The following is a 16,407-nucleotide window of genomic DNA, read 5'->3' as shown; positions in this document are numbered from 1 at the left end:
GAAGTGTCATTTTTGTACACTTAAAGCTCCATGCATCAATATAAAGCAACGAATAAAGGAAAACAATTAACTATGCAAACAACTCTTAACAATCAAGCTACAATTTAATGTATATAAGTAACTAGCAAAAATCATATTAATGCAAAAAAGTGTATATACCCCTCCTATCTACACACCCACAGATATTTTGGGAAATAGCCCATAACTTCCTGCCCCATAAAAGGAGGCAATCCAAGTATGTATAAGGTGGAAACCATCATAATCAATATTATCATTTTAGGACAATTTCAACAACCTAAATGTGCACCTACTCACACTTATGGTGAGTACATTAGTCCAACACATTGTTTTTTACACCCAATATATTTAATTGATAACACCATTAATCTGTTAAAGTGGAAAAAAAAGGAAGTTTATATAAAAGCAAGGCAAACAAATGATTTTGCTTCCCCAACTATTTTTTTCTAGTATTGATCTAAATACTGATCAAGAATACCATGCATGATAAAGCCAGCTTCCCACCAAGTACACAGATCTGCATGAACTTTCTAGTACAACTATAATGAATATAAAATCCTCAAGTTTGAAGAGAAGGTAACTTAAACAACCAAAAATCAAATCAAATAGACAATCATGCTTTGCACATTACCAACTTAAAACTATCACCTTGTCTCCACAGCTTGGTTGCATCTACTAATTTTTTTATTTCAACATCCATGTCACTAGTTATTTTTTATTTCAACATCCATGTCACCAGTTATCTAAGCAATGCTTTGAGACCACGAACAAGTGAGTTTAGCTCTACCTATAAGTAAACAATTCAATTAGGGTGCATGCCAATACATTGTATTCAATGCAGAAAATAGTTGTAGGGTACTTACATTATATCATACCAATACTTGATAATTTTATAACCCAAGTTGCCCCCTATCATGTTCTCAGAGATGAGCCATACACTCCATATAATATATATAAAAACAACCATGATCACTAACATAAATGCAAAGGTAGTGCATCCCACACCCAGTTACCTCCCACAAAATAAATGACAACTTCCCACACCCATTAACAAGATGCTGCCAGCATCTTACTACCAAAAAACACAAAATATAGCGTTAGACTTAAGTTCTAAGTAGCTCCCTAAGTCTCATAGGGAGACTCAAGTTGGGACTGCCTTTCTGAGATATAGCTCTTCATCAACTTGTCAATCTCGACTCAGTGATTGTTAACTTACTTTTGACAATTACGGAAATTAAATAAATATCTACTTTAATTGGAAAAGTCACTAAAATTTTTATAATTGCAATTTGAAATAAAATCAATTCAATGAAAATATTCAAAGGAAAATAAAGTTGTTGTTCAAAGATCAAATTAATGATAAAAATTTTTTCTAGGAAATCAATTTCACATAATCCCTCACTATGTTTTACTCATCTAACTAATTGAATTTAATTCTCTTTGTTTGTTAAGAAAATCTCTAAACTACCTCTTTCGATAGTCAATTGAAAATATTCTTGTTCATCATTTTACACAAGAGTATGCAAATTAATAAAACAAGAAAACATTAAGACTAACCATTTTAAGACTACGTAGGTTCATATAAGTCTTTCGATCTCTATATTTACCTATACTGAAATATCCAAGTTCTATCCTATAATGGCTATAGCAAATCACAAGATCAAAATCATCTAATTAATGATCAGTCAATTAGAAGCAATAAGCTCATAATAAATCAGATAAACATAGAAGAGAACTATTTCAAACTAGCATAAAAAAACAAGCATAGTTCGAAACTAGATTATATCGTTTTTCTAAAATAAAAAATAAAAAAGTTAGTTTATGCTAAAAGTTAAATTCAACATATTTTTTCTTGAGAAGAATGAAAGAAAATGAACACTAAAAAAATACTTATCATCCAAGTCACATTGTTCTCCCCTTTTTTCTTCCATTGTCTCCCTTTTTTTTTTGCGCTATGCTACGTCACTCTCGTGAAAGAATCCAACAAAAAAAATTTAAATTTTTTTCCTATACCTGTCCGTTCATAAAACTCCAAAAGAACCCAGAGTGTTGCATGTCTTGCTTTTATCTTCAGCATGCATCTTGCATTTTGCATTTTCGTTAGTAGAGTCTAGCCCAGCATGAAACTCCTCTCCACATCAAACACGGATAGCAGCTTCTAAGATCTAAACCACCAGCTCGTGTCTCTCTTCAAAACAAATCAAATGAAATCTGTTGCGTCTCGCACGTCCAAGAGCCCTCAGCTTGCATCTGTGTCCCATGCATAAAATCAAAACGAATAAAGATAAAAATTGTTGTATTCATGTCCGTTCTGTAACAAGCTTCCAAAATCCTAACTAAAGTCTGTTACGTAAAAATCAAGTCAAACCGAAAGAGGGCCCCAGCGTGCATTTGGCCAGCTGCTATAAATAACAAATCAAACTGAAAGAATGAAATTTGCCCCTGCTTTGTCTAATGTCCAAGAGCTCCTAATGTGCATCTCTTTTGGTGAAGCAGCTCTTCTATTTAAATAAAATCTCCATTCAAATGTGAGAGAGTCCCTAAACGATAGGCTTTTAAAATTTTAATCTTCTTTTTTTTTTTTTCTTCAAATATGAATAAATTTAAATGATAACAATGAAGCATAAAATCAACCAAAAAATAAATAAAATTAGACTAAAATTTAAAGTTAAGAAATGATAAAATATACTAAATTATGCTACTTATCAAAGCACGAACAACGTTGATCATAGGCACCAAATTGAATTCCACAACTAGTTCAAAGGCCATGTAAGTTATCTTAGTATGAACCTGAATTGATACATTTTCCTGTATATAATATAAATATCATTTCAAAACTAAAAATTTTGTTCGATGCGTTCAACAAATTCAAGATTTGAGTTTCTTGAATTCGGATAAAGTTACTAATGACGTTTATGATCTAACATGTAAACCAGATCTGGAGGTTGGGCCATACAACTATTATATAATGAATGAAATTAAGTTCCACACAAATTAAAGAGGATCACAAACAACACTAACACATTCAAAATAGCAGGGTAGTTGTTAACAGAGAACATCACTCGAAGTCTGTTGAGTTCTACAGCATGTTGATTGATATTTTAAAATTACACTACATGGAATAACATTTTGTATACTTGTTTAAATGTGATTAGTGGGATTTTAACCGTCCCTTCCCCCTCCATCACGCACAACCCAAAATGGGTTTTTCTTCTCACACGGCCTTAAGGTCGCGGTGAGCTAGCCCACCACCACACCGGACCACCCACGATCACCCCTAGCTCCTCAATGCCTAGCCATGATCTTCCCGTAGCTCTCTCTCAATTTTTTCAATTTTGTACCCACAACCAACCCTTGTAAAATCACTTTCCACCACTGCTCCGCCACTTTTGACGTGACTTTTGATCTTCCAGAGTTGCATTTCATCTCTGTAAGTAATTTTCCAAAGAATTTTATAAGATTTAAATATATTGTTATACTAATATATTTTTTGCAATCTTGTTAGTTGTGGAGGTTGGATAGAATAGAAGGATGTGATTGTTTGTGGAATTGGATTGTGTTTTGGTGTTTATATGTTGTGTTTGGTGTCATGATATTCATCATTATGTTCTTACATTTTCATGTGTTATAAATGAAAATTGGGTTTTCATGTAAGAAAAGATTTTTAGGTGCTTGTATATCATGACCCCAAGCCGAAATGGGGCATTATCTCGGTGGAGCTCCTCTGGTCACTTGGGAGCGTAATATATTGAGTGACATCCCATACGTTGTCACTGGATGACAACGGGATTGGACAATATGGTAATGCTCTAGTGTCGACTCTGCGGCCCTTTGCAGACTGGGGTTAGAGGATCCTTGGTCATTAATACACTAGACGCGGAGCTGGACATCGCTCGTTATTAAGTCATAAATGAGACATACATGTAGGCGTACATTTGACAAGTGTGAATACATCTAGAAAATGGTATCAGGATGAGCCTTTTGCCCTTGCATGTGTCAGTGCTCACAAGTGTTTTACTTAAATGACCTGAATTTGGTAGGAAATTGGCAAGTGGTACGAAAGATAACCAATAGGAATATATACTACATTCTACCAATCCCAACAGTTGAGGATGATGGTGAGGCCTCCATTAATGGTGATGTATATCAAGAGAAAGATGATGTCAACTTTTATTTTCTAGTTAATTAAAATGATAATGGCTCGATGAATAAATTGCATCAAGAGGATGAAGAACCTTATGTAGTTGATGAGTTAACTATATTACACCGTGCATGTTCGATGATGCCAACCTTACTCTTATTGACAATAAAGGTCATAGTGGCAAATTAAAGGATGATCCCATTAATGACCAGCATAATGGCAATGAGGAAGGCTTTTAGTCAAATACAAAACTAATCTTTGACTATTGTAAGTTTTTACGACCAAAACTCAATTTGCATCATTAAAATCATAACAACTTGTTATATTTTATCATAGAATTTTTACATGAAACTTGGTTGTTTGTTTAGGAGGTTTAGACTAGCATTATTGGGTAGGGAGCAATACCAATAACAATATCTTATTAGGTTCTGCAAAATTCTGCCATTTTAAAGAGCTAAAGAATGTCATATTTATATTGTACTATTTTGCCATTTCCTAGATGAAAGTCCTAAAAGTTGGTAATATCTAGGCATGTTAGCATGGCCAAAATTTTGTGTATACATTAATCATAGAGTGAACAAGCCAATACTAGGCTCATAAGTTGGAATGCATTTTAAGGGAAGAAAATATCTAAAAGGCGTAATAGTGGATATATATATATATATCTAGGGGTGGGCAAAATTTTCAATTTTCCGACTTTGGCCGAATTCCAACAAGGTTCAGACTCCAACGAAGTTGGAGTTTTCAAAATTCAAAGTCAGAGTCGTAGTAACTCCGACTCCACTAGTCAGAGTTCGGAGCCCGTGTAGCATTTTTCCCAAATGTATCTTAAAGTCCTTTTTAAATATTATTACATTCATGCCCTTAAATTGTGTCTTTAAGCTTTTACATTCCGCTTGTGTTATGTTGGATTATATTCTAAGAAGATGATATTTAGTTAAAAAATTTACACATTCACAATAAATATTATGAGATTTTAAATTATAATTTTTACAACCAAATTTCTATAGTAAATCATAATTAGTGACAGATAGTACTTCGTATAAGGAACCAGTTACGAAGTGAGATTTTGAAAGTAACACTATGAGGTAAGTTGTTTGATCATAAATTAGAATTAACAGACATTAGCTAGTTATGTATATTATTGTTAAAGACAGTTCTTTTGAAGCCAATGATTATGTACCATGCATGTCATGATATTTGCAAGCATGCCATTTAGCATAATTCATAATCATGTTTCATTCCATATACTATAATTATGTATGCATTATGCATATCATGCATTGCACGTTGCATAAGATACGTAAGTTTTTATAAGATCAAGTGCAAGATACATATTAAGATTAATCAAATGATCATTCAAATACATGGTACCAATGCAATCAAGATAAATATGCAAGTCACGGATTCAATAATGGTCCACCATAATACTATTATTATATCATATCAGCAGTTCCCCTTATGGCCACAAGATGTGGGGCTGATGCACAACCTTGCACACAGAGTTAAGTGCATAGGCTAGTTAGATAAGACATATAATTCAAATCAATCAGATAAATAAGATATTTTAAGACAAGTTAGGCATGTCATAGGCATATGTATGAACAATCATAATTTTAAGTTCTCAGGTTGATATATTTTATTAAAAACCTTATGTCTAGTATGTTTATATTGTGATAAGTTTTTTACTGAGTTATTGACTCATTTTAGTTTTTTTTTTTATATTTTTAAACCACTTCAAGTGAGAATATTTATGAAAGGGAGCTGCAGGACTGGACTTGGCCTAAGAGTAAAGCTGAGGCTTAGATCATGCACATAGAGTTTTGAAAGTACAAAGTTTGCGAAATTTTAATAAGTGTTTCCGTGTAATCTCTTTTATATTATTAGTACTTTTAATAAATAAAGATTTTATTTATTGCATAGAATCTTTTTTGTATCTAGCACTTTGAATAAAAAAAATTTTAAGTCAAGGTCGATAATAACACTCCAATTCCTTGAGATTTTATAAAAATGACTTTGTTTTTAATGTTGTGGGAGCGGGATGTTACAAATGTCATATCAACCCAACTTAGTAGAAATGAAATAAGAAATGGTATATGTCATAACTCATGTTTGAAATTGGATTTGTAGTTTGTGTGATTTTTAAAAAAAGAAACATGTACCTTTTTCCTTCTCAAATCACAAACCCCCCACACACAACAAAGTAAAATAAAATGCACATAAATCCCTTCCATTAGAGGAGGCTACATTTCCTCTAAATCATATGTATTGTTAGGGATAAAGTTGACTGAGTCTAGCCCATTGAAAACCTATCAATAATAAAAAGAGAAAATATAAAACTAAAAGATAAAATAAGAAGAGATAAGGCAATTAGTTGACTTGAACTCCTAAAAGAAAAGGGTAAAATAAGTCAAGTAAGACTCAATCACTCCAATGAAGGAAAGAAATCTCTATAAAATGAGAAGATCTCTACAATTCTGGACAGCGCTCAACAACTGCTCATGCACAAACTCCATCACGCACAATGACTCCAAAGGATCTATCTCAGGGGAGGCATCATCTTCAACCTTCCAAAACTCATCGCTCCATAGTATTGAGAAATACGTGAGGTTATGAGATGTTGTAAAATTGTCCATTACAGTAAATTTCATCCCTAAACAATCCGTGGATGCATGTAAGCTTTTATACTGAATTGCGCAAATCCGTATCAACACCCGAATTATCATCGTGAGTTGAGGATAACTTTTTCCTTCGTTCCAGCCTGCGGTGCAATTTTTTGCATCAACATGTACCATCGCACACCAACACATGACACACATTTAAGACATCCTGTATATGGAATGAGAAATCTAGTAAAAAAGAGAATCGAAATGGGTATAGTTTTCATATGCACAAAAACTTTTTCGTGAGGTTTATCACAAAATAAGTACTTACCACTATGAGTATACTACTACAATCATACTTAGAATCGTGATTAAGGGGTGAATTGCTTCCCTACAATATTGATTGACATATTCATGTGGTTCATAGTAGCCCAAAAACAGGTAAGAAGAGTTCATTATAAGGGTGGTGATAATAATGATGACAATGATAGAGTATAAAATTTTATTTACAGATGAAAAAACCAATTAGCCCATTACAACACGACTACCTAAAAGTTGATCGAATGAATACGGGGCTCAATCCATTGTTTTGGGTTCGAGAGAATGAGTTATGAGACTTTTGAAAACATTGTTTGAGAGTTCGTGTTTATAGCGTTTTGGCTTATAAAGTCCATGAGATTAACGTGCCCAAGGATGTTTCCAGATCAAGTGCCTTGAAATCGAATAAGGAGGTCTCTAGTCTTGAGCACACGTACATTTACAAAGCCTTGACTCAAGTGGTTGTTGGCGTACTCTGAAAAATAATGTAGTGGTGATCGAGCAAGTGATGACAAAACCTAGGTTGAGGCTTGCAAAAGGTTGCAACCAAAGTATGCGACTAAAGCTTGATAATTGAAGTTGTCATGCATTGAAATTTTGAATGGCAAAATGTTTGGACTTGCTTAAATGTATTCGGCCTGTTTTACCACTCAACTATGGGAGTGGTTTTTCTTTGATTAATCCTTTGTACCGACTGCTCTCATCAAGTGTTGGTTGAGGTTCATGCATCTCATGATTCCTTCAAACTCCTATTTTAGTTGCTTTCTCAGATATGATAAAGTCACATGGAAATTTGTAAATGTGATATCAATGGGCCCCATGTAAAGACTTGACTTAATTCATTAAGATTTTAGACTTGCTCAAATTCCTTAACTAAAACATATGAGATGATATTTGAATCCGATACAAATAAAAAATATGAAATGAGGTCTCTCGCCTTCCGCAAGTTGGAAGTCCATTTAGAGTTTTTTTTTTTTTTTTATTGGCACCAGATGTGCAAAAACAACGTCCCAACTAATCTTGTCCTAGGCGTTTACAGCCTCTCGGCAAGAAGTTTTCCACAAGTGCATCTCGGGTAATTGAATGAAAAAATCCTCCAATCCGATAGATCTTAGAAATTGTTTGCACCCAAGGAAATTTGAAACTTAGACCTACAGGGAGCATAACTCCAAACCTAAAGCCTTTATCACTTGAGCGAACCCCTACGGATTTTTGGAGATAATTTCAATCCAAAAGGGAAATTACCTGTCTTTTTTCCCCCCTAGGTAATTTCACTAATGCGCCCTAGGCAGTAATTTTTCAATTTTCTGACTCCATAAATGGTAACCAGTACTGCTGGCCGTCAGGAAACTCTTTACAGCAAAAACTTGGTAAAAAAAACGTTTTTAGCTTTTCTTTTGCATTATTTCCACCGTGTGGTCCTGTACAGGGAGAATAAAATAAAACCACCTATGAAATCCTTCTCATGAACATCAATGCACATGCTTTAGTGGTTATTTACCATGAACCTCTGAATCAAATGAAGTTCATGAAAAAAGGAAATCGAAAATTCAGTCCTCTATGGGAGAAAATAGGGTTGCTAAACCTTGATCCACAGTTATTTGAAGTTTATCATAGGCCATCAGTGTCTTCTGGTCACATTTGTACGTTCCTTTACCTCTGGCCAGTACCTCACCGTCGGAGTCTATGATTCCTTCCTTTGTTGGGTCTTGAGTTTGGGGACCAGGTTCCAAGATGAATGCCTTCACCTATAGTTCATTGCAAGATATAGAAGGTGCAGTTAACAACAACAACAACAAAATTGTATCCACAAAATAAGCAATAATGGAGAATTCTTTGACATCTTGTAGCAGCAGCTAAAGGGTCAAGAAGAAAATATAATGAAAACAAGATCTCACTTTACTATTTTGATGACTCACCTTAAGGTACATGACATATGGTGATTTGACATGATTTCCACTCTTCAATTCTGTCATCAATGATAGCAAGGGTAGCTGTGGGCAATCCCTAATAAGGATCAAATCCAGATAGCCATCCGAGAACTGCACATCAACGGGCAAAAGAGAACTCAAATGGTCATTTATGCTCATAATGACACATAAACTTTGATCCAGAGAAAAAATGCAATTGTTAGGCTCCAAAACAATCAGTTTTTGTGCATGAGACCACATGATAACTCTCATTCTTCATCTTTAGCATAAAGCGCTCTGGCCTGACACAGTTCATGCATTTATAGTTGCAAAAAAACAGAAAGGGAAGAGAAAATATGCATGCGTTAAGCACGATGTTCATAAGAATCTCAATTTAGCAAGAAAGTCATGCAAGTGAGAACATGGTTCTCGATACTTTATATTCCCACAGATGCGTCCCCTGAAACCAGTAAGATGGACCTCTACCTAATCGTCTCTTAAGATATCCCTTCACCTGAATTCTTCCAAGAAAAGAAATGGCATTGCATGCCGATCTCCACATGGCAACTCATGCAATTCCTGGATTTGGTTTTGAACACATGCATCAAATATTCAATGGCTGGTTTTCTTTTTTCTTTTTCTACTAAGCTTATTTTCACTTGGTAATGGTATTAAAATCATACAGGTGAATACAAACTTCTCTCTAATGTTTTTGCATCAACTTGCGAGGGCAAACCAGGAGTAAATTGTTGAGGGTTGATCCATTGTAGAGTAAACCAGGAGGGGAAGCAAATGCAATGTGCTAATTTGGTTTTAGTACGGATAAAAGCTTGCAACACAGCAAAACTAAAAAGGCCAAAAGGAACAAATAATGGATTCAGTGATCTAATGATTTTTACCTTGGCATCAGGGGCTGCCATGGTGTCTTCACCCCCCCAAGGTACGTTATGAAGCCAAACTGAGACAAATGGTCCATTAATAGTTCTCCAATCTAAATCCTCCAAGTCAATATAAGGTCCCTGGTAACCATGCTGTTGAGCCTTAGCAGGCTCCTCTTCACTTGGAATGTGGCTATTTTGTTCACCGGTAGATTTGCCATGGAAATTAGTTGGCTCTCCATAAGTTTCGAAGCCAGGTACAGGCACAAAAGAAATGCGTCCATTGTATTGCCTCAGATGTAAAATTCGTTGAAGTGCCTATATAAAAAAAACGACTAGCATTACTGCCTTGATGTGGACCACTATTAAAACAAGTGTAAATACAACCAATACATCTTTCAAATCAGTTACAACTACAAGAAAAGGGACAAAAAATCAAATAGAATCAGCACTCTTAAGTGAAAGATTAATTTTTCCAATCTACCCAACTTAAATAATAATAATCATCAATTAATGATAAAAAACAATAATTTTTGATACACCAATATATTATCAAAACTTTGATAATACTGCTGTGTCATAATAACTATCAAGTTCGTAGTAACTCTAGAAATGTTTATATAATATGCTTGCAGAAACTATCAGGTTCTTAGAGCTATGCAACTAATTCAAAATAAAACATTTATTCAAAATGTTTATTTTGTTCAATCTACTTGTAACTTTAGATTACAACATAAGATTACGCACAGTGAGGAAATAATTTGGTGACAAGTCATGTAGAAATATACACGCACAGACACACAAAATAACCAGAAGTACTATATAAAAATAACAAATGAGACTTGAAAACATACATAGAAATCTAGACGAGCACTTCCCAAGCACCTATACTTTTCAGATTCAATGTCAATATCCGCTACCAGACCTGAATAAAATAAGATTTCCTTAAAGAAACTTTTAGAAATATTAAAGGTAGTAGTAGTCCAGACAATTCACACACACACAAAAAAAAAAAAAAAACAGAGCAATTTTAGAAAGATCATACTCCAAACATAACAAGCATCAGGTAATGATATTTCCGCATACCCCATGCAAGCATCAAAACACTAAAGAACTTCGCCTCTCCCTGGACAATTGTAGCTACATCCACTGAGCACTTGTGGCCTATTAACAATTTAAGCAAACAGCAGAAAACTCTTGAATTGAAATAAGCCACTACTGGAATAATGATAAAAGCAAACACAAATCAAAATATGGCAGAGATCATTTATAACCTCGAATAATGGCAAGAACAGCATTCGGTGCTGCACAGGGAGCACCAACTGAATCCAGAAGGGATTTTGCCATGCCATTTCCTGTACCTGCAAGCGGAAATATGTCAGATAAAATAATAAAATCTAGTCGTTAATAATGTTCACTTCATTAAACAAACAACCGGAAGGCTCTCCTTCACCTTGAATAATAATGAGAAGTGCATTATTTGGGGGAATACAACAATAAACATGCAACTCTCCATGGCTACTGCTTATTTATAATTGTGCTAATCACAAAATAAAATTTCCCTTCAAAGTACAGTGGAAATGATGAATGTACAGATCACAGAACAAGTTAGAAATACTCATCTTCGTAATAGGAAAAGAAAATTTGAAACTAAAAGTTCCATTATCATTATTAGCCCACATGAGAATCTTGACAAATGTAGATTTGTGTCACCATAAAGTCCATGGCAGGGAGGGACTATAAAAGTTTACTGTGTTAATAGGCATAAAAGTTTACTGTGTTAATAGGCCTCAGCACATGATAAAAATTAATTGGCATTAGAAGCTGTTCAATCAAATAGATTATATCTTCGTCTACTACGTGAATTATCTCTAACGTAGAACAAATTCCTAATCATATCGTACCAATAATCAAGTTCCATACTTTTCCACAAGTAGGTTATCGTAATTGCACATCATTAGAATGTCTAGTGATACATGAGTGCTATTAAAATTTTACCTAAAGAAGAGGAGGGGCAAAAAGGAGCCTCATCATGTATATATCATTCCATTACTCAAATGATAACTTCATCTAGTCACACTCAACTACCATAATTTAAGTATCATAAATATCGAAGGTGATGATAACAACACATAGTAACAAACCTGCAGGAATTACTCCAATGGGCATCTTTATTGCAGCATCCCAATCCTCTCTTCCGAGCAGCCCATTAACTACCTACTAAATAGGTCAATGCTTGTCAGAGCAAGAAAAGGAATAGAGGTAAAAAGATGGCAACATTCGGGAATTAGAGAATTAAGTTGTGCTAGAAGTGCTAGAAAGTAAACATGATTGCAGTAAAATAACTGTGGCCTTCGTTGATTGTGAATTTACACCACAATTTTCATGGCTTTCACTGAAGAAAAAATGATTAGTCAAATATAGACTTTGTGATTTAATTCTAGCACTACATTTTGACATGCATTTAGGCTTTGTGGGAATTACCTAACATTAAAAGGTCAAACCCCCAACAGTACCCAACAATACAAAGTTAGACTAATATAATTTACTACAATCTTATATTAATATATCTGCATATAATTAAGGTAGGAAAAATATAGAACTGCTGGCCAAGTATATAGAAATTTCAATGTGGCTTAATGAAATGTCATCTTAATCCAGGAGCACAATCCTTAATAGCAGATCTCCACTGACAGGAATAGCAGAAATTGGGAAAATGAAAGTCCTTAAATTAAAAAAGTTTTGGAATGCATGTATTATAGCAGATGAATATATAACCATACTCAAAAGGGAGGGAAAAAGGACCACGTCAATCGATTTTTTGAGATTACAGATTGGGCTCCAGATAAATAAGGCCGGACAAAATTAAATATGACACATCTCCCTTCAAACTGCAAGTGCTATGATGAAGTCACACACTAGCTGTCAACTGGTAGATCTATCCTACAGTTAGATCTTAAAATTTCCTTTGGGAAGTGATGTGGGCACCATCATAATTCATTCTTTTGGGGTAGTTAAAACAACCAATTAATGGCGTTCAATGTATTTATCATTTTCACTACTTACTTTTTTTTATAGGTAAAAGATTTATCATTTTCACTACTAGAGCACATAATGCATATTCTAGCAACTAAGAAAAGTTAACCTACCTCAACCAAGATTCCATCCCCACTAACACAAACAATGCCATCATACTTGGAAAGATCAAGTGAATTAGCAACTTCTTTTGCATGAAGCCGATATTGAGTTTCTGAGAGATTGAATTGAAGAAAGGAAAAGAACAAAAAAAGCATGATAAATAATCCTGAAGCACAAAAAGATAAATACTATCAATTTGCATAGTTATAAGAACAATCCAAACCTTGCAACGTAATTTGGATATCAGCATCTTCAAAAAGAGTTTTCACGTGATCCACAAAAATCTTGGATGCAGATTTTTTTCCACCAAATGGATTCAACAAAACAAATAGATGTTTAGGCCGTCCTGTTTTAAAAAGAAACAGATTACGCCATTGAGAAGATAACTGTGAAATTGGAATATGGCCAAACAACCTACAAGAAGTTCAACAATAAAATAGATGACATTAAGCTCCAGTTTGTTTGCACAAAATGAAGGAAATTTGGAATCTTTTAACATGTTTGGGTTATAGTTTCCCAGAATATTTTTTAATTTCGTTTCAGTTCCTCGAACTGGTCAACCGTACCGATAATCCTCATTGCTTCTAATCAAATGAACGCAAGTTGACAAAAACACTTTAATGAAGTTTAAAAACAAATGTATTAAACAATACATATCCGATGATATTCAAGTTTTATTTCATCATTTGAAGTCCACGGATAAATTAGAACTCAACAGAACCATCAATCTCCACAAGAAAAGGAAACTATGAAAACTATCTAAACAGGCTGAATTACCGGAATTACACAATTCTCAATCAGGTTCCTACCAAAATTGGAGGGAAAGTAAAGGAAATTTAAATCCTGAAACACTAGAAAAAGACGTCACAACACGGATTTATCCTTCCATTTCCTGCGTTTTCCCATCATTCAAACAGAACACAAGCCTAAACAAAATGAAAAAAAAAAAAAAAAAAGAAAGAAAGAAAGAAGAAGAAGGAAGCGAAATTTACCGAGCGAGTCAATGTATTCACGGAGTCTCTGGCACCAGAGCAGCAGCGAATCCTCAGACAAGGGCTGAAACACGAAGTCTTTCCTCACCAGGTTTCCGGCGCTCCCAATGCAGAAGATTCCGCCTCCACCCTCCACAATTGCTCTGATCCTGATCTTCGGGCCCTCAGCAGAGAAACCGAGAACCTCCTTCTCCACCTTCAAAGACCGTTGACTTCTCTCCGTCCACCTCAGAATGCCATCCGCGGTAAGGGTCAAAGGCGAAACGCCACCGTTGACGAGGACCCTGTCGGAGAGGATAGGCATGCTCTCAGGTTGGTCCATTTTCTGGATTCAGCCGTCCACTCTCAACGTAGGCTCTCTTTTCAACCCTTTATATGTTCGATTTTGTTGGTTAGGCGAAACGATCGGGTCCTGAACCGACAGAACAAGAACTGCTTCGTCGTTGTACGCCAGGCGAGGCCGAGGTTGGCAGTTGGTTCGTATGCTTTGCCGTTTTGGTTTGGCTGTTAGGTGGAGTCCACTGCGCGCTCCTCTGGCGGCTGTGTCTGATTGGACAATTATAAGCCTTCTCTTTTCTTTTCCTTTTTGGTTTTCTGAAAAATATCTATATCTTAAGCTAGCTGGTTGCCTCCTTTGGTTTCACTGTTCAGATATTTTGTTAAAAATTAATAAAATGAATCAGTTGGGTACGAGTCAAAAAATACAAATAATGATAGTTATTGGGGTCTAAAATATATTTACCCAGTTTGTCACCTTAGTTGTGAGTTTCAAGCAGAGTTGAGCTGTTACCGAATTTTAAAATTGGCCTCGTCTAAGTTTGAAAAAGCAAACAACAAACGCCCACATGACAATGTTCTCGTGTCACGTGTCACATCAAGAACAATCATGTGAGTGCAAATGTTAAAAATATGCTGTCGTTCTAAAGACAGATCTAGATCTTGGAAAAAATAGTAATACTATATATAGTGTATAATTATTTTAAAAAATAGTAAGATATATTATTACAAAAATTAATATTTTTATATAAATCTTGTATTTATTTATTTTTTAAAAAAAATTAATGATTGTAAATATTATTTTTTAATTAAAAAAATAGTTTTTTTTGGTTGAAAGGAAAATGAAATACGTGGTACTGCTGTCAATAAGTTTTGCGTATTTTTTCTTTAAAAAAATGATAAACTTAGAGACATTACTCTTAGTTTAAAACATTCGTAGGCTTTTAAAAGTAAATATAAATATGTCCGAGAGAACAATATTAAAGCGAAAAAGTTCAATAAAGAGCAGGCGGTTTAAATCAATGGGCCCGCATAGAGTTTTAAGCTACCCACACTTTTTCTTTTTCTTTTTCTTTAAATAAATGGATCCATCCTCTTTTTGTCAAAAATAGATGAGAAGAATTTTTCTAGATGATGTAAAGGTTTGATACTACACTTAGAGGTGTTAGAAAATAATTGAAAAATCTGTTGAATCGTACCGGTGCATTCGGTCTAATTTTTAAGCGATTTGACGTCGTCCCATTTTTAATAATTAAAAAAATAATATTTACAATCATAGTAATATAAATATCATATAATTTTTTAAAAAAAAATAAATTAATACAAAATCTATATAAAATAAAAATTAATTTTTTAATCGTAAACTCCACTCTTTTTTAAAATAATTGCGTGATATTTACACACTCCACGACTGTATATAGCATTACTCTAAAAATTAAAATTGATACGATATCACTTTTCATATCATGAAATATAGTTTAAATTGGATAGGATAGGTATATATATTTATAATTTTTTATATTATATTATATATATTATATGCTAAGTTGTTAATTAATATAATATAAAATTTGAATTTTATTATTCAACTCTATTAATTTTATAATATATAACTAATATAACATATGATATAACATAAAATTAATCTTGTACTTTTTAATATAACATGATATAACATATAAATTTTAATCTTAAATATAAAGATTAATATTAATATTGAGTTCTTAATATAAACTTATTTTGATATATATAAATATAAAGATTAATATTAATATTAAGTTCTTAATATAAACTTATTTTGATATATATAAATATAAAGATTAATATTAATATTAAGTTCTTAATATAAACTTATTTTGATATATATATATATATATATATATCAATAATAAATACATTTTTAGCATAATAAATTATAATATATATATTTTTTTGTAAATATATTTTTACAAATTTAATCATATATACTCATATGAAGAGTCTAGAACTTATATAGACTATAATTAAATTTAATAATATACAAATATAGGTTAGTTATTATAAAATAATGTATTTCTACTATAATATAAATAGACTAATAATTTAATATATGTAAACAATATATTATTACTAACACAAATTGTTAACGTTGTA

General features: G+C 33.4%; 1 protein-coding gene across 2 annotated transcripts; it reads right to left on the bottom strand.

Moving 5' to 3' along the window:
• Window positions 1-8,447: 8,447 nt before the first annotated feature.
• LOC122277695 (sphingosine kinase 1) lies at window positions 8,448-14,586 on the bottom strand. 2 transcript variants are annotated; one of them, XM_043087786.1, is made up of 10 exons: window positions 13,999-14,586; window positions 13,230-13,352; window positions 13,018-13,118; window positions 12,013-12,085; window positions 11,143-11,229; window positions 10,955-11,032; window positions 10,723-10,793; window positions 9,890-10,186; window positions 9,000-9,122; window positions 8,448-8,828 (listed from the first exon to the last, which is right to left on the bottom strand). In XM_043087786.1, exons 1-10 carry the CDS (start codon window positions 14,318-14,320, stop codon window positions 8,631-8,633), a joined length of 1,473 nt encoding a protein of 490 aa, XP_042943720.1. In that variant the 5' UTR covers window positions 14,321-14,586; the 3' UTR covers window positions 8,448-8,630. The 2 variants fall into 2 exon arrangements, with proteins under 2 accessions (XP_042943720.1, XP_042943721.1); XM_043087787.1 differs by lacking the exon at window positions 13,999-14,586 and having other exon boundaries at window positions 12,013-12,088; window positions 13,230-13,244.
• Between the last annotated feature and the right edge of the window lie 1,821 nt (window positions 14,587-16,407).

Source organism: Carya illinoinensis, chromosome 9 (genome assembly GCF_018687715.1).
Source record: "Carya illinoinensis cultivar Pawnee chromosome 9, C.illinoinensisPawnee_v1, whole genome shotgun sequence".
NCBI classification, from domain to species: domain Eukaryota; kingdom Viridiplantae; phylum Streptophyta; class Magnoliopsida; order Fagales; family Juglandaceae; genus Carya; species Carya illinoinensis.
The sequence above is the reverse complement of the archived record's forward strand: the minus strand, read 5'-3'. Positions and strand labels throughout refer to the sequence as shown.